Source organism: Musa acuminata, chromosome BXJ3-3 (assembly GCF_036884655.1).
Source record: "Musa acuminata AAA Group cultivar baxijiao chromosome BXJ3-3, Cavendish_Baxijiao_AAA, whole genome shotgun sequence".
In the NCBI taxonomy this organism is placed as follows: Eukaryota; Viridiplantae; Streptophyta; class Magnoliopsida; order Zingiberales; family Musaceae; genus Musa; species Musa acuminata.
The window spans coordinates 10,715,295-10,733,995 of record NC_088351.1 but is presented as its reverse complement, the minus strand read 5'-3'; the positions used below and the strand labels follow the sequence as shown (position 1 = coordinate 10,733,995).

At 36.7% G+C, this 18,701-nt stretch overlaps 3 protein-coding genes across 5 annotated transcripts; 2 read left to right on the top strand and 1 right to left on the bottom strand.

Annotated features, from left to right (window-relative positions):
* The first annotated feature begins 2,878 nt into the window (after positions 1 to 2,878).
* On the top strand, positions 2,879 to 4,832 carry LOC135632812 (transcription factor MYB41-like). Its single transcript, XM_065141603.1, has 4 exons — positions 2,879 to 3,006; positions 3,109 to 3,381; positions 3,461 to 4,135; positions 4,219 to 4,832. Exons 1-4 carry the CDS (start codon positions 2,888 to 2,890, stop codon positions 4,247 to 4,249), a joined length of 1,098 nt encoding a protein of 365 aa, XP_064997675.1. The 5' UTR covers positions 2,879 to 2,887; the 3' UTR covers positions 4,250 to 4,832.
* A 2,305-nt stretch (positions 4,833 to 7,137) lies between these two features.
* Positions 7,138 to 12,459, bottom strand: LOC103973411 (uncharacterized). Of its 2 annotated transcripts, XM_009387970.3 has the most exons (11): positions 12,226 to 12,459; positions 11,729 to 12,128; positions 10,915 to 11,121; positions 10,594 to 10,812; positions 10,466 to 10,532; positions 10,168 to 10,383; positions 9,859 to 9,950; positions 8,413 to 8,601; positions 8,173 to 8,309; positions 7,446 to 7,757; positions 7,138 to 7,354 (listed from the first exon to the last, which is right to left on the bottom strand). In XM_009387970.3, exons 1-10 carry the CDS (start codon positions 12,339 to 12,341, stop codon positions 7,481 to 7,483), a joined length of 1,920 nt encoding a protein of 639 aa, XP_009386245.2. In that variant the 5' UTR covers positions 12,342 to 12,459; the 3' UTR covers positions 7,138 to 7,354; positions 7,446 to 7,480. The 2 variants fall into 2 exon arrangements, with proteins under 2 accessions (XP_009386245.2, XP_009386243.2); XM_009387968.3 differs by having other exon boundaries at positions 7,138 to 7,757.
* Positions 12,460 to 15,051: 2,592 nt separating this feature from the next.
* LOC135634350 (uncharacterized) lies at positions 15,052 to 18,609 on the top strand. 2 transcript variants are annotated; one of them, XM_065144761.1, is made up of 5 exons: positions 15,052 to 15,206; positions 16,226 to 16,367; positions 17,439 to 17,532; positions 18,135 to 18,215; positions 18,307 to 18,609. In XM_065144761.1, the coding sequence occupies exons 1-5, from the start codon at positions 15,167 to 15,169 to the stop codon at positions 18,442 to 18,444; spliced, it is 495 nt and encodes a 164-aa protein (XP_065000833.1). In that variant the 5' UTR covers positions 15,052 to 15,166; the 3' UTR covers positions 18,445 to 18,609. The 2 variants fall into 2 exon arrangements, with proteins under 2 accessions (XP_065000833.1, XP_065000832.1); XM_065144760.1 differs by having other exon boundaries at positions 18,304 to 18,609.
* The last annotated feature ends 92 nt before the right edge of the window (positions 18,610 to 18,701 follow it).

Sequence of the window (18,701 nt, the reverse complement as noted above, 5' to 3'; positions counted from 1 at the left end):
GATGGATAATACGCTTCTTTTCCTTCATCTGATGAATATTGTCCCCTCTATTGTTAGGTATAAAAACTTACTCTAACATAGTCACGAAGGTGGTCATTTTTTTTTTTACTGTTCATCATCACACTTGCCTATCTTGAATTATTAATTCGGACATAAAAAGGATCGAGTGATAAAATCTTTTTCAATCTCGATCTCGATCTTCGTATAAATGACATATTAAGAGTTTGATATATTTTCAAACTCGTTATATCTTAAACACCCCTCCTCCCCAGCACGGCACATATAGGTCGAAATAATTTCGGATTGACTAGGATGATATTTTTTAATAACATAATATAAAAAACTCTTGATATATAGTCAATCCTATCATATGACGTTTTATATCATTAGAACATGTCAATCTTACATTTGGCTCGTACATAAATTTAAAATTTTAAACCATAATATTTTCTTCTTGGACTTTTATAAGCAGCAGATCATATTTAATAAAGCTGATATCATCTAAAGTTTCTCCATGCCATTATTTTCGTAAGTAGGGTCAGGGCTTCAATCGTTCCAATAAATCTAGCTCTCTGCAATTTGGCAAGTCAATCGATCTACCAATAACATTTAAGCACCACTTGTAGATTTTCCGGAACTTGGTTCCGTCATGATATCCAAACTACGATTCTTTGTAACTTAATTAATCAAGAAAGTACGGTTTAAAGAATAGCCTAATTTCAATCAAGAGAGTCTTAACTTAATTAATCTTTTTAGTTAAGGAAGCATTAGTCCAAGTGCACCCCAAGACCAAAGGTTTCTTCCTGTTGATGAATTGATAGAAACCCAAGGGCCCATCGTAGAATAATGGTCAGTTGTGGTTTAGTAGTATACTATAATTTGAGAATCTAAGGCATGTTTGCAAAATTTAGCATGGTGATGACGTCGATGTTGCTTGCTGCATTAGCATGATGAAGACTTTAATACACATTATATGTACCTGTACCTGTATATATTTATGCAACCACCTCCACAAGTGGCATATCTACTGTGAAACACTCATCCGATGGGGGAGGTTAATCATGTGGATTGGTGACATCATCTTCCGAAGAATGGCTATTTACTTACTTGATCTTTTCAGTTAGTTATTTTATGTCAACGTTGTAGAGTTCACAAGTTTGCATCTTTCTTGAGTTTATTTGCAGAAGCTGATGAACAAAACCAAACCTTCGATATTTGAAGAGAGTGTAGACTATTGAGATGTCACTGACGAGTGTTTTCATGGCTTGATGTGCGTGCTAGAGAGTGATGGAGAAAAGAAGATAAGTGATGGATCAATTGATTAGTATAAATTTAGATATATGGATCAAAATATTCTTAATGTCTGGAGATTCATATATGACCAAAACATAAAATGAATTCAAAGAGTATATCACATCATGCAAGTTAACTCCAACTACCTAACAAGAAGATTTCCCATTAAGTTATCCAAACATCTGAATCACTTTATAGTCACTATAGATTAATACATAGCATGTAAACAAACCTCCATATATTTGATTATGTCACAGATACTTACAACCTTGTATCTGGTACATGAGCTGATGTTTTCCTTCACTGTGAATGGTCATTGATGAGGCAATGACACAATAAACTACATCGATAGGTCCCCTAGTTTGTCGTGCTCAACTAAATCTGGTGCAGATGATAAAATGTCCAATATTTAGTGGGAAACGAAGTCTCTCCCCAATGGATTTAGCAGGTGAACAGTTGAAATATAGGCGCCAGCCATTGATTGGGTAAGAAGAAGAAGAAGAAGAAGAAGAAGAAGAAGAAGAAGAAGAAGATCACAAAAAGCCTCCATGACCTCTGCTGTTGACTCTTAAAGGCATCATGCTCATATTAGAGTGATTAGTGCAACTAACATGATGATGATTGGAAGTTTTCTTCAGAGAAGATACATAAAGTTGACATGGTCAAGGTGGTAAAGATGATGGATTGATTACTTGCATATATATATATATATATATATATATATATATATATATATATATATATATATATATATATATATATATATATATATATATATATATATATATATATATATATATATATATATATTAGGCCAACCCGAAATCATTCATTCTAATTCTAATTCGAATCGTTGATTCGGTTTGACCGATTCAATTCTGATTCAAACCAAACCGTAATTGAATCTAAGTAGATTCTGGATAAGGCATGTTCGTTTCACGAAGAGAAAAGGAGATGTGTAAACTTACGAACGTTTCCCTGTTTATTATTTGCTTAATCAATAACCTATTTCTTCATCCTCGAACATTTAAACTCCACTGTGAAAACCTAATATCAGAATACCACAAGACGATTGATCGTGCAATACTACAACTCGATCATGCCATCATCATCTTCATCCCTGAGGGAAATCCTTAGAAGACGATTGGGAATCCAATAAACAAGTTTTCGACAGTGCCTGTGTCGTTGCAGTCGTCCTTCAAACCATGCATGTTTCTGTGGGCGGAAACCACGCAGTTTTCCCCCTGCTGCGGCCTCATGAGTCCCCAACTCGGGCCAATTAGGTGGCTTCTCTTCGTCTGGGTCCCACCGCTGCATGAGGAAGAAGAGAGGGAGGCTGGTTCCTCTTGAAGCTATTTGACGATGGCACACTGCGCGTATAAACCCTGTAGACTTGTCTCTGCTAAACTGCCAAAAGAAGCCCTACGTAAAGAATCCCTCGCGTCGGAAGGGGCTTATATCGTTCGTACGTGGGATTATAGTAATATCCCTTTCTCAAAGCTTCCATTTGCAGGCTGTTTCCATGCTCCTCACGACGATAATTAAAGGCCATACATGAAAAGACTGACCTTCGTCAGTAGGGTTCCATTATAGTATGTTGTTTTGGCTGCAAGACAAAACAAGATTAATCCCCCTCTATAAATATCCTGTGATCCCCAAAGGCAAAGCAAGCTCATACCCACACCACAACCCTTGTCGCCCTCCTACTCTCAGGTTACTTACTGTTCCTCTCAGCTCCATCTACCTAACATTCTGTAACCCTAAGGCGGATCCTTAACTGGTTTTGTTGTTGCTACTCTCTTTCCTTTTCCTCAGTGTGGGAAGCATGGGGAGGCCACCATGTTGCGATGAGCACGGCGTCAAGAAGGGCTCTTGGATGCCTGACGAGGATAAGAAGTTGACGGACTACATTCAGAAGCACGGCCAGGGCAACTGGCGGCGGCTGCCCAAGCTCGCCGGCCTCGACCGGTGCGGCAAAAGCTGCAGGCTGCGCTGGACAAACTACCTCCGCCCGGACATCAGGAGGGGGAAGTTCACAGACGAAGAGGAAAAGCTCATCATCCAACTCCACTCTGTTCTCGGCAACAAGTACGTCTTTCTTCTTTCACTCGTTTGGTCGCAGTGGTTTGGGTCTTAAGCAATTCTCCATCGTCTTCTCCGACCGAAGGTGGTCGACCATCGCCACCCGTTTGCCCGGAAGGACCGACAACGAGATCAAGAACTTCTGGAACACCACTCTGAGGAAGAAGCTGCTGCAGATGGGCATCGACCCCGTGACGCATCAGCCAAGAACCGACCTCAGCCTGCTCTCCAGCTTGACGAGCCGTCTCGATAGTTCCCTTCAGCTACAAGTAGATGCTGCACGCTTGATCGAGTTGCATTTGGTGCAGAACCTCGTTCGGCTCCTTACCCGCAGTAGTCCCGCTCCAAATCTGGACCTCATCCGTCTCCTTGGATCAGCTGTTCCTAAGAACCACCACCAAGTGAACGATCTCTTCGCATTGACCCCCCAGCTCTCGAGTCTCGTCAACGGATCACTCGGTCTTCCCAGTTTGTTGCCGGTGGGTCAACAAATCCTTTCCGTGAATGGTGGACAAACAGCTGCACCTTCATCTGCAGATGATTCAAGCTCGGAGAGTATGATGACGAGCAAAGACTGTGGTACAAATTCCGGTACGATCCCGGCATCAGTTACTGCACCTTCGTTGGTTTCATCTCCAGAGAACATGAGTAAGAACGAGACCATCTTTCTCGAGGGATCTACCAACACGCCCACCTCGCCGCCCTTCGAGGCTTGGGATGCACTAAACCTGGACGATTTTGGTTGGAAAGAAATCATAGAGTAAGAATCTATATGTATACTTCATGCTTGCTTCAAATCTCTAGCTGATCTCAATTCTAATATCATATTATCCGTCATCGCAGTCAAATGCCGCCATGGCTAAATGCACCATAGGAGCCACAGCTCAAGGAAAGCACCACTCGCGCAGGAAGAGAAGTGGTGGTAGATGACTTTTGTGATGCAGAAAATACTGGTCGTGTACATCTTGGTTTTTTGGGTGTGTGTTGAGACTTGAGATTGTTTCATGTTATGTTCAGCTGGTAATAATAGTAGAAGAACACCCTCCTCCGGTCCTTTGTTTGAGGAAAGCTCACATCATGGAAATGAATGCCTGAAACATTTGATGAACCGTTTAACGTTTAACAATTAGGCAGCAGAGTAGGAGATGAGTAACGACGAAGAACAAAAAATGTATAAGACGAAAGAGACAGTGTCTGTGTGGAAGAAGACTGAGGTGTGGTCTCACATTGCAACCTCAGACTATGACAAAGAAGCAAGTGTCCTCTTCAGTCAGTTTCTCGGCAACAAATAGTCTTATGATTAGTTGCTCATTAGGTGGATGAACTCAGTCGCATCCATTCCTTGGGCAACAAGCCATCTTCACAAAGTGTACTCCTTCTTCTACGTCCGTCCTTATATATTTGCAGCAACTTTGACTCGGGAAAAAGGATGCTGAAAAGACGCAATAGAATTATTAAGTCATGCGGGGGACGTCAGTGCTTATTAATTATGTGTATTTGGTTGTGCAGTATTCTATATAATCATATATTGCGACCTTTTATGTCCCACAGGTATACTCATATGTATAGTAGTCGGACAATGGATCTACAAGAACCAACCATCTACCTAATCTCAGAAGAATACTTGGATTGGAAACCCAATTTAGATGAGTTAGGTAAACACCCGAAAAATGACAACGGAGAAAGTAGCCAACCTTGAAAATGATCACCGTTAGTTAGCTATGTACGTATCCCTATCTCACAACTCCTACACCATATATATATATGTATCTTCAAGAAGCCACAATTATGAACCTTAATACACTTTATCGACTCTGAATTCTTGATCTCTCAAGTACGCATTGGGGAATATTCATCTTCGAATGGAGCTCGACATGTGGCTGCCATGTCACCGTAAATTTTAAAGACTCAACGTATACAATACACCACATCAGCAAAATAATAATAATAATAATAATATTCTTTTATGGGGGAATATGGGAAGAGAAGAGAGTGTGCTTGTATTCATCTTTCTTTAATTTCTCATGGTGGAAGAAGGATTGACATGAATACAAATACATTTTTTTTAGATCTGTCACTCTTTTTCTCCTCTCATACCCATTTTGGAAATACTAAGTTTGAAGTTGGAGGGACAATCTCGAGAATCTCTCTCGATTTTGATCTTCATATAGGATAGGATGAAAATAGTTTAGATATTAGCTCTTTTGGCACAGGTCAAGCTTGATTGATCATCTACATTGGATAATGACACAAAGATATCTTTACAAGGATTATATAACATTGTTAAGCCCTATCGATGCACAAGGTAACAACAAATATTGGTCTTTAACTTTCGATAGGGCAATGATATCTCAACCCATCAACCCATGCCTCAAAACTTGAACATCTTTGTTGAGAGGGACTTGAATGGTTCTTAAGGCCAGGTAATCAATGATTGGCCCCACTCGGGTAGCATAGGGCACTGTTTAGGCCCTGGAATAATGTTGGGCTATATTCTCTCTTTGCAACTTATCATGTGTCGTTGACTTCTCTATATGGGTGTGTGTTTTAGAACATATTTAAAATGCCCATTGAGGGTTTAAAATATATATATATATATATATATATATATTTTAAATATAAATTAGTGATTGATAAATCTTTTTTAAATCATATTTAACTTAGATATTACATTTCAAATGCTCTTTTAACATTTGTAGGATACTAATATAATTTTTGAAAATTTCAAAGTATGGATCATACACTTTTTTTTGTAAGATTATACACATTTATTTATTTATTTATTTATTTATTTTACTTATTAATTTATGTATTTAATTTCAAAAAATATTAGAAAGATAAATTTATTATATAATATTCAATGAATCTTCGAGATAGATATAATTTTATCAAATAAAACTTACATCGATAAATATTTAAAATATAATTTTAATCTAATCATTTGTTAAACACTCAAAATGTTCTATAATTTCATATTTACGAAGTTTCTTTATCAAAATGCACATTAAAAAATAGAAATATGTTCTTAAACGCAGTTACCAACTGATGATGTGTTTTCTTTCATTAGATATCTTAATCATGCATAATCAAACATTAATCCTTAAGTCTCCATAACCTTGTCATTCCTCACCAACTAATTGATGCCACGTGTTTTCTTTGAGTAGACATCTTAATCATACTTCATAATTATGTTATTAGTTGAATTAGTGGGTCAATCGATCCGATCATATGTTTAATGAAACTTTTAAAATTATGTTAAAGTATAAAATATACATATAATAATATCATAAGAGAATATATATATATATATATAATGTTTTTTTTTTATAATATAAAATATATATTTAAAGATACAAATATCTCTGATAAAGAAATAAATAATTCGACACGTTGGTCGAATCATTCTTGTACGTCAACGTCGACTCGTTGGTAATCTTGAGCACCTAAATCACCTTAACATGTCGATCTAATATCAGGATAAAAAGTTTTATGTGACACCTCATTGCTCGATGCACTAATTTTCAAGCTCACTATACTTTCTGAGTCTTCCAAGCACCAAGTCTCAACATAGTTTTTATATTATCTACCTTCGAGTTTTCATGGTCTCCCGACATCTGACTTGGTTCTAAACTCGAGCAGGATTTATTGGCTCCAAACCTTTGACGACAACCTACGCAATCTACAGTAACAAATACTGACAAGGATGTTTAGGCAAGAAAAAGTATTACACAAAACGCATACAAAGAAAAGAGGAGCCAAAGATGATGAAGTGAAAACAGAGCATTACAAGCTGAGTGTTGTATACCGCTCAAGACAAATCGGTGAGAAAAATACACATCGGTACATCAAGGCTTCTTACCAATCTGCACAACTCATCATATCCATTTCTGAAGTAACAACAAGTTTTACATAAGTTTTTGAAAGAGAAGGGCCTCGAAGATCCAAGCCCTTGCAATTTTGTGTTCCCAACATCCGTTAGCTGCTACGAAATGAGACTTGATTCACATATATGAAATGATATGATTGAACATTCGTTCAAGTCCCACTTTCAGCTGATGCAAATTACTAACCAAAAGATTGGATGTCTTTTGCATGTTTTGTCTCGTCAGCTCCCATTAGCATCTGACAGATGGCATTCTTGGGCATTTGAAGATACGATCCTATCAGCATCATCGGTGCCAGTCTCGGACGGCACAATCCCTTCCGCAAACACAAACTGGTTGGTGACACCAAGGAAATCGGCAAGCTGCATTACAGCAGATTGAGAAATAGCACTCTCTGGATTGACCGAGTCTGGTAAATGAGGTAGGCATTCAGGGAGGAATTCCTCCTGATGCCTTGTTGGCGCATAAAGTGCAAGAACAGCCTCGCAAAAAATGAATCTGCAACAATAAACACAAAGCCAAACAAAGAAATGTCACCTTATTAATTAACAACAGAAATTATAAATTTCTATGCACCATAAGTATGAGAAAATAATGACATAAACATGCAGCACACAGTCATCAGAATGCTTGCTATCCTGTTATGATTCAGAAGCAGGAAAATTGAGTCAAATAAATAACAATTATTTTTCTTTAGGCAACTAGTGGTCTCTGAGTTATACAGAATCACTGGGATTTTAGGTTTCAGACGACGCTAGCAAAAAGGAGACTAACGGTCAATAAATGTGCATAATTATGGCCAGAATCCAACAGAGTTGATAGGTCATTTTTCTTGAAGCAGATGCCAATAGTATATCAAAGTATGAAATCAATGACATATTTAATGTTTGATTTCCACAATCCAAAAGGTGACCTGAGTAGAAGCCGCCTCAAAAATGGGTCACCCAAGACTTCAATCCAAACTGGATGTAGCCCATTTGATGTTATTAATGTTCTTTCCCATTCATTCAATGAAAATGACAGTAATTTCTCAGCCTTGTCATATTTATCCTGAAACAATTGCAATTCTTAGCGTCAAAGCAATAAAAACAAGTTGCTAAGAAGTGAAAAACAAAATATGAGCATAAAGAAACAAGAAGACTAAATGACATACCCTATCAAAATTTATGCCAGAAATACCAATCAAGAAGCAGAAAGCTTGCACTGGTGCTGTGAGGAACATAGTGAATTGGCTCCCATTTTGAAAACGAGCATACTCACTAGAAGATGTCAACGGCGGAGGTCTAGAACTTGGTGAAAGAAGTATAGCTGTTGTTTCTCCTTTCTCAGCTCCATGTATAACCTGTATAAAATGTTGTCATAAATATAAAAAAAACAGCACCATCCAAGGCAAAGGATGGTAGAGTAACAAACACTTCAGTCCAGGACCATAAGACACACTGAAAAACTAGATTTGGAGAAATTTTACAATTTAACTTTGTTACTCTTTGAACACCACAGATGTAGATAGCATGAAATAAATGGGAACTTCTAGTTTTTTGTTGATCGAAACAGATTTTGTAATCTATACCAGTTATTTATAAGCAAGAAAGCATGAGAAATATCCTTCTATGTTAAACATGTGAAAAGGATATTAAAGAATCACTCATGCAAAGATGAAGAACACTACAAAATACAAATAACAAATTTTTCCTTTTTTTCTTTATTCAGACCCATGAAATGTCACAGGAAGGCCAAAAACATTTCTAAGACCAAACTTTATCTTTGTCCCGGCTTCAGCAAAAGTTTTACGATTGAACCTATCACATTTGCATTAACCTGCCAAAAGCATCTTATAAGAACATTTTCAAAAAATAAAATGTAGAAATTTGATTAAATATGATTTAATCAATTGTAAATATGTGGTAATCACCAATGCAAACAACTGTTCTAGAATATATTTTAGTTGAAATCGGAGCTTGTAAAATTAAGGCGAGTAATTAATAGAATTTTCTTGTTACCAATGAGTTCGGTTTGGCTAATAGTTGTCAATTATAATTTATAATATTATGCAGCAGTGAAAAAGCATGTTCAACGATAAGTACTAACATGAGACCTCACTCTTCATGTATGACTGAAGGAACATTGAACCTCATAATTGCATATCAAGAGTAGACACAAAGTTATGCAATGACTAAGCTGAACTATAATCAAAGAGACACATTAAACAAACAAACTGAAGTCTTAATCAACTAGGTTATCATGAAAAATTCATTCAAATGCAGCAGTTATTAGTTGTCTTTCATATCTGATTGGCATTCCTTGATATTTCAATTAAACTGATAAGGTTAAAAGTTTTTCCTATGTAAAACAATAATATTGCAATTTCCTAATGTCACAGTATTTTATGCTTTTTATCCACATGCACCTCATATTACTATCTGTAGCAATTAATTCCTGAATTTTAGTGATATATTTGCAATTCATTTTGTAAGAACAGAAAGATAACATAACACTTCATTTAACTAAAATAGAAAATTATGTGTGCATTTTTTATGTCCAGGCACTAGTCTTCCGAGTCCCAGAATGTCAAAGAGAACATTTGAGCTGACAACCCTGCCTTGAATGCTTGGCTTTTGTCGCTGTCAATCACCAGAAAAATTGGTTTTCTTGTAAATGGAATCAAATCGCAAGGGTAAATGAAGTTTGAACCTGAGAAAAAGAGAAAAAAAAAAAGTTGTTGATACTAAGTACGGTAACAGGTCTCAAGACAATTATAAGAACACAATACTGCCAGCAATTTTGATTATCAAGGTGTAGTTGCATAAGGTGAATGAGCATTTTGTGTGCAATTATGTCATTCCTGTAGATAGATCTGATGACTAAATAAACAACTGTTGGTATGTCAAATAAAGACACGAAAAGGTACCTCCATTTCCACGAGAACCAAACCACAAGCAACCCTGTTGGTCAGATCCAACAATGTGGCTCTCCTTGTTCCGAATGGATGTATGGGTAGGTCTGCCATGTGGGGGTCTCACCGGGGAGGACAACTCAAGATTATTAAAGTTCTCTCCAATCTTCTCAGCAGCATCCAATGAAATTTCAGAAGTTAATGATACAGGATTACTCAGTGCAGGTCCTCCTGCAATATTTTAAGATGAAACAAATCAGCTGTCTTTCATAACATATGAAACTATGATTTCATAATGGAATTACAGTTTAACCTGCAGTTGAGAGGTATATTAACATGATCCCATCAGGAGGGAGCTCTTCACAAATTGTCGAAAGGACCTGCACAGAAGGTATTGGTGAAGAAGAAGATGCAAATGTGGGATAGCACTGATAAACTCACCATAAGAAAATGTGTAACAGAAGGCCGATACAAAATCAGCTTTCTTGGATTAGGCGGCAATGTATGATCTCTAATATCCTGCAATAGATTGACACGATTAGTCCCGGTTCCAAAATGAGTATTGTCAGCACCACTCCTCATTGAGAATGAACCAGATGGTTCCCACTCCAGGCACTGAAGCATCCTGAAAGTATCCAGAGTCAGCTCTGTGAACTTGACCTGGCCACATAAAGCACATTAGCCATTACTGTTTCTAAAATATTTCAACAGTGTAACATGACACTTGAAGGAGGATTAACAGGAAATATAAGCACAATTTACCTCATTGTTATGATAGCTGCTCAGGATCACGTCGCGTAAAACCAGATTCCTCTTGGTGTAGCTAGAAGCCACTATAGGAAGTGACTCTGGATGCACATCAAAGAGAAAGCTATATCTTAAAGGCCTCATGTTCATGAATGGTGTATCAACTTTTAGAAACCTGACTATTTCCTGAACCACATGCTTCCACTCTTTGAATTCTGTTTCCTGCATTTTACAAAGAACACAATACAGAATATTATCGACTGCTTATTGTGATATTTTAGAAAGCAAAGAAATTCCTTTACTTGTTGCATTATAACCAAAATTTTGTTGTTTGAGAACAATCAGAACATCAAGGCCTAGTTCCGAATATCTAAGACGTATAAGACACTTTATTAATATCACCAGTTGCTTCAATAAAATTGACAACTGATGAGTTTTAGATCCTAACAGATTCACCAGAAAGAAGAAAGTTTCCTCGAAATAATAGATTCAACATTAGAAGAATCAGATGGCCATATATCTAACCTTAATGACGAAGTTAGCTTTCTCAAAGCAATAGAAGGCTCAACTTAAGAAGAATCATGGGGCCTTACTTATATCCGATCCTTATGATTAAAGCAACACGTGATCCATATGATCTTACCATGAGATGTGATGTTTATGGCAACTTCACTTTGAAATATTTGATGATTTTAAGCAATTAAGAAGAACTCGATCATATCCATTCTAAACCAACAAAAAAAATCAAGAATGATCACATTCACAATGTGTCTACTTATACCAATCAATGTTTCGCAATCGGAACATTCTTTTGTTAATCAAGGCCTACCTGAAAGCTCTTCTTGCACTCATCCACCATTGACTTGAGCAACACGACCAGTTTGGCGATCATCTCCCGCCGCCCGAGCACGAGGCAGACGATGAGGAACCGTGCGAGGAACCTCAGCTGCTTGTTGGCGAGAGCCATGTCCTGCTGCGCCGGGCTTCCGCTGCTGTCCCGGAAGTACTCACGGCTGAGGATGGCCTCGTAGAAGATGTAGGCCTCGGCGAGGTAGGACGAGTCGCTCGTCCGCTGGTACTGTCCGTAGTAGAGCTGGGAGATCCTAGCGGCGATCTCACCGATCTCCCACCGCCGGAGCCCCGCCTCCACCAGCTTCTGGCGGTGCTCCTGCTGCAGTTTCCAGAGCTGGGTATAGATCTTGAACGCCTTGTGGAGATCCGCATCGTTCCTGAAACGATTCAAGAAGGAAATAAGGATTGGGGATCGAGGAGTCCACCGGAGGCCACGAAGGAGAAGCAGGAAGCGGTCGAGGGGATTTGGCTCACCGATTCCGGCCGTAGATGGGGAGATCGCGAACCCTAGAGAACTTGCGGTCGGCCTTGTCGAGGAGAGACCAGAAGAGCTCGGTGATGGGGATGTTGTTGCTGTTGATCGGCGCCATCTTCGTGGCGTGTGTCGAAAGGGTTTCCGTTCCGAGTGTGGGAGGTTTTGGCCTTGAGGCGATCAAGCCATGCCCACTCCCGCGAGGAAGACGACGACGCCGAACGGAGGAAGGATCAGAAAAGAAGAGCGAGTTTCTTTACTTTTATACCCTTGCAGAACTTGGAAATAGCATTCAAAATATTAATTTGAATTTTAATATGCACGTAAACATCAAATATTTTGCTTTCATATTTATACTAAAAGTAAATAAATATATATATTTTCTTTAAGTAATCCCTCAACTCCAATTTTTTTGTTTTTTTCGCATAGACTTAAAAGTTTGTTTCTCGTTTTAATCCCATTAAAGTATTCACCATATTTAACACCGTATATTTTTTTATTTTAGTCTTCAAAACAAGATTTCATCTCATAATTAGAACAATATTTAAATGGATATGAATTAATTATTGTAATGATGACAATGATAACAACAATAAATTATAATTATCTCTTGATTTGATTGATTACAATTCCGGGACAAATTTGGCACATGCATGCAAAGCTTCAAAATATTATACTTGTTATTTCTTAAAAACTTGCATATATTAATATTTGAAGGTTGCGTCGTATCTGTCACACTAATCTAACGTTGAGCGTCTAAAATTCTGATACATCAAAGTTTTCACACCTCAAGAATATTTGTCTTGCTTAGCTTAGATTGAGGGCTTAGAACCTTGCGAGATTGTTACGATGTCAAAACTGCAAATCTGGCCTCACCATTATGAACGTCGATCGAATGAACTGGCAGATGGTTGACATCTGTCTAGTTAATGCTGCAAGATAGAAATAAGCTTGAAATCGATGGTTATGCTTGAAATATAGAAATACACTACGTTCGTATGAGTAGTGTATCATCTAAAGGTAGCGATTTTGGAAAACCTCTATAAAAAAGATTGCATCGATATGTCCTAACACAATATGAACTTGAAAATTATTCAAGACTTAAGTATTAGAAGAAAATTATTCAATCATTATTGAAAATTATTCAATATAAAATTCGTAATTTTATAGGGTTTAGATTAAAAGAGTGAATTTTGAGACCTTAAAGACCGACTGAATAAAAGAATTAGGTTATATACGAATTCAGCTTTCCCCTTACACAATCAAAATATGACTTAATATGTGCTAACCAACTTAGTAAAATTTTTGATATATTATTTGTTACTATCAGAGTTGGTTATCTAACACTAAAAATATGCCAAACATGATTAGTCTGACGTGTGAGTCAAGGAAAGAAAATAGAATTCTAATGGGTCGAATTCTTAATATATATATATATATATATATATATATATATATATATATTAAAAAAATCTTAATTAACATCTTAACTTTCAAAAATTCTTATAGAGCATTTTTTTTAAATGATGATATTAATCGTATTAGGTATCACCTTCACCCAGCATCATTGGCCTCACTAGACTCATTGTCCCGTTAAACCTACTCCTGCATGCCTCGCCCTTATTGTGTTCGATCATGATCGGTAGCCCTTGTCGTCCTAACACACCTCTCGTTTGTCTTATCAAACTCATCCCTATCTCCACAACTATAGCCCCTCCTTCATTAGTAGCCCTTCGCTTGCCCCTTCAGTGTTAACTGTCTATGCAATGTGACAACTAGGGCGAGATATGCAGCAACATGTTCAACATGTATTAGTGAAGCTCCAGAAGAAAAAGTAGGTTTAATGGGATAGAAGAGGTAAATTAGAGTGGTAGGGCCCAACGATCCCTTATGCTACGGGTGAGAATGATAAGGGCGAGGCACATATGCGGTAGATTTGTACGTCTGAAGGCATAGGCTAAAGTACAAAGATAGAGATGATTATGAGTCCAATAGAGGTAGAGGCAAAATGATACTCTACAAAATTTTTTAAAAATTGCAATGGTCTTAAAAAAAATTCTCAGATTTCTTTTCCAGAATGTACCTATTCAAAAGTGCATTAGAAACTCATATTTATATTAGTGCATGAAATATTTATTTTTTCTAGTTCTTATTAACGTGGTAATGGGCATTTTTATAAAAAAATATTTTTAATATTATTATATAATATTTTGATTTTCCTAGGTCGATGACGATTCAAATCTAATTATAGTTTTTTTTTTCAAATATGTCAAATCCACTTATTGAGACCTTAGAAAACTACATAACCAATAAATTTTTTTTAATTGTTAGATGATTTAATTTAATAACTTATCTAAATAGGAATGATGATATACTTTAAGGCGTTTGTAGTGCAATAAATAATCGTAAGAATTAGAGACATGCCCATCAGATACTCGAGATGGCTACGCGAGCTATCCACTTATAATTGTTTGTATAATAATGTACAAGACGTCATAAAGCTGTTAATGATTCATCCATCAGTTCAAATGTCCAGTGTTGAGGTATTGTTGATGTGTACAACATGACATGTGTAATCTTTCTGTATTAAATATAAATGTATTTATTTATTTATTTTTGCATACTAATATCATCAAATCTGCTACCAACGACATAGCATCCAACACTTGTTAAACCGCATGTGTTCTTGGTATCATCGAGGCAGCTGCGCGATCAAATTTATTATGCCCATTTTGTTTCCTACAAAGACCAATAAAAAACCCATCAAGGATAAACCATAGACCCTTTAGATACCATCAGACGGTCTCAATCACATCCTGGCGTTTTCTTGGCCAATCCTCATCAAGGGTATTTTCGGAATGCTGGATTCAACACCGGCTTCCCCCTTGTGAAAGGGTCACAAAGGCCAGCCGTGCGCACTTCCCCCGTCTCTTCCCCCTTCCTATGGCGACGGCTACCTCCTTCGCGACTCCCTCCCTAACCGGTGAGCCCCGAGTTCTTTATTCGATTTCATTTCTGTGCATATTGTGCGGCGTCTGCCCAGTTGATTTTTATGGTTCCTCGGGTCGATTCCGTTTGGGTTCCGAAAAGCTAGGGTTTCTCGATCGATTGGTGCGTATTTTGATTTTTCATTGGGTAGATATCGTTGTTGATTCTTCGAGCGTGGCGATGTGGCGTGAGATCTAGCTCTCCCGCTTATATTTTCCGGCGTCGTAGTGCTGATGCTTGATATCTCGTTGGTTCATCTCTGGAATGTGTTCCAGTTTTATACGGTGCTTTGATTTTTTAGCCTGTTTGTTGTTCTCAGATTGTGAATCTCGGCATCACAAGAATATCTTTTATTGATTTGATTCCAGCATTTCGTCAATTTTTGTTGATCTTTTTTCTGTGGTGGGTTTATTGCTTTAAGTTCTGAATGTTTGACCCGAGTTGGGCACACAACAGAACTTCATGTTAAAGAAGTAATTAAATGGAAAATGATTTTGAGAAGCTGTAAATTTTCCTACAATACATTTTTCGTTTCCAGTGTAGACTTCACCTTATAAGGATGATAAAATCTGATGAATTGATTGTCTTTGAAAAAAGTGGATTCATACACATCATAACGTTATTCATACACATCATATGTATATGATTATATATATACATATAAATACGTATATGATTATATATAACTATTTATATTATTTGTATATCTATGTATGTATGTATATGTATGTATATGTTTGTATATATATATATATACATATAAATACGTATATGATTATATATAACTATTTATATTATTTGTTTTAGCTTCTGTTTATTCCCAAAACTTAAGCTACGTCACTCAGTCTTTCCTATTCATCATATTCGCTATTATCATCTCTCTATAACTAACCTGAACAACATTGACATCATATTGACAACATACGTTTTGTTACATGGAGTTGAATTATGGATAGATTAGCATATAAATATCTGCTTGAAGTTGATTATGCTATGCTTTTCTCTTTTCCTTAGGTGGTATAGCGCAGTCAAAGAAATCTGGCCTACAGAATGAGAAGCTCAAATCTTTAAGTGTGTATCATTCTCATTTGGCTGTTCCTAAGAAATCAAAGCTGCAAGATAACCGCCCAAATTTGTTTGTCCGTGCTGAGTACAGGTGATTATTGTTTACTGATGTTTATGATATCATGTCTCAAATATTTTTTTTCTTTTAGTTTTTCCTTGGTTGAGGGTGGGGAATGGGGTGAAATTGGGTGGAGTGAAAAAAATAATTCTATCTACTGCATTTCAAAGTTCCTTTTATCTATAGGATTTCTTTATGTAGTTCCGATACATTAACTAGGGATGCATGGTTTCCTGGTTTCCTTGATAGCCGAAGAGAGTTAAAGAAATAATTGTAGCTACTGTATTTCAAAGTTCCTTTTATCTATAGCTAGGATTTCTTTATGTAGTTCTGATACATTAACCAGGCAAGCATGGTTTCCTGGTTTCCTTGATAGCCAAAGAGAGTTCAGTCTTCTTTTCTAATTTTACAGATTATCAGTAGCATCAGAATATGTCTTGTTCACATTCTTGGCACTGTAATATACTGACAATTAGTGCTTCTAGGCTGCTGTTAGACTAATTTTATTGAATTTAGTATTTTGGATGGCATGTCAAATTCTCATCCAGTGAGAACAAGCACACAGAACTCAATGCATTTATTATGGTTGTCTAGTGTTGGTCTTACCATTCTTTAGTTTTATTATTAGTGTTTTGAAAGGATAAGGCCTAGTCTGCAGATCTGATTCAAGTGTAGTTCAGCTCAACAGTTCAGTGAAATTTTCTTCTTGATTGATTTTTTTCAACATCAATTAATAACCTATTGGTTTTTGCTTCTTCTGGTATTTGTTATTATTGATCTTTTTAATTGCAAGATACATTTCTTGCATTATTGGACATGTGATCCTTGTTATTGTATAGGTCACCGGAGATTGGAATAATTTATACTGTGTCCTGACAATACACACTTGAAGTTCAATCACAATATTTTTTTGGACTTTGTGTAACTCAGTTTCAGCATGTGCCTTATTTAATCATTGTTGCATGCATGATATGTACCTGTCATTTTTATCTTCATGTTGAAATCATAGAGATATGGTTTTAATTTCTGTTTTTAACTTATGTTTTTCAGTCCAGTTGTTTTCGATCTCTTACAATAGCATGAACTTTTTTAATTTACATGCAGTGATGGTTCAAGAGGTGGAGGTGGTGATTTTGTTGCAGGTTTTCTTTTAGGAGGAGCTATTTTTGGAACACTGGCTTATGTATTTGCTCCGCAGGTGATGAATCTTTTTGCAGAACAGATTATACATTTTTCACTTATCATGTGAAAAGCACTCTGGATTCAGTGCTAGCTTATGCTTTTCACTGCTTCTGCTTGTTATATTTTGCTAGCTGGAACTTGTTTTCTTGTTTTCGTCTCCAAAGATACTAATGCAACTTTTAGATTTGCTAGTTCTTAGATTGTCTTCCTTTGGAATTAACACCGGTACATGGAATAATTATTGATGTGATAGATTAATATTTTTGTTACAACCTAGGTTAACATCAGATGGGCAAAGTAAAATATAACTACAAAATCCTCTCCATCAGAATCTTGTTTACAGCATTGAGTAGCTATCCTAAAGAAATAAACCATTCTCTGCATTTCTGGAACAGATGATGGTATTTCTATGCATGTAAGATGCATAAAACTATGGGCTGTTTCCTTAGACCTTCTGTAGAACTACTAGGTTATTCATTTTTTTCATGTTCCTTAACTTCATGTGCTTTATTCTTTTATATTCTTTGTTAACATTGTTGTTACGTTTTCGTGCCACTAAATTTAACTTCCTCAGTATTGTGAGTTCCTGAAAATGTGGCTTCTTTTTGGCTTTTGCAGATAAGGAGATCATTGTTGAATGAAAATGAGTCTGGATTTCAGAAGGCCAAGCGACCAATTTATTATGATGACGGGTTAGAGGTGATAAATAAATTGACTAGCAAGCAACCATACGAGTTTGATATATATTCATCGACTTCTCTAATGGTATGAATTTGAATTTCGATAGCAGAAAACTCGTCAAACACTGAATTCAAAGATCAGCCAGCTGAACAATGCAATCGACAACATCTCCTCTCGTCTACGAGGGAGGAACAATGTGGTCCCCGAATTTGTTGATGCCGACTCCGAAGTGGAATCTGCCATGTAGGATTTCCTGTTGTTCGGTCTTTGACTAAGCTTTAAAGATGTAGTTGCAACATAACTTTTACAACCCATGGCTACATGTATTTTTACCTTATTCATCTTGTTTTTTGGTTCACATTCACTTGGATTTAGTTTTTGAACTAGAATTGTTGGGTTTCTTTTAGCTTCAGTCGTCTCTCTCGTTATAGATATAGTTGCAGGTAATGCAGTATCCTCTCAATCTCTTGAACATTCCATTCATAATTCTCATGCAGAATATTT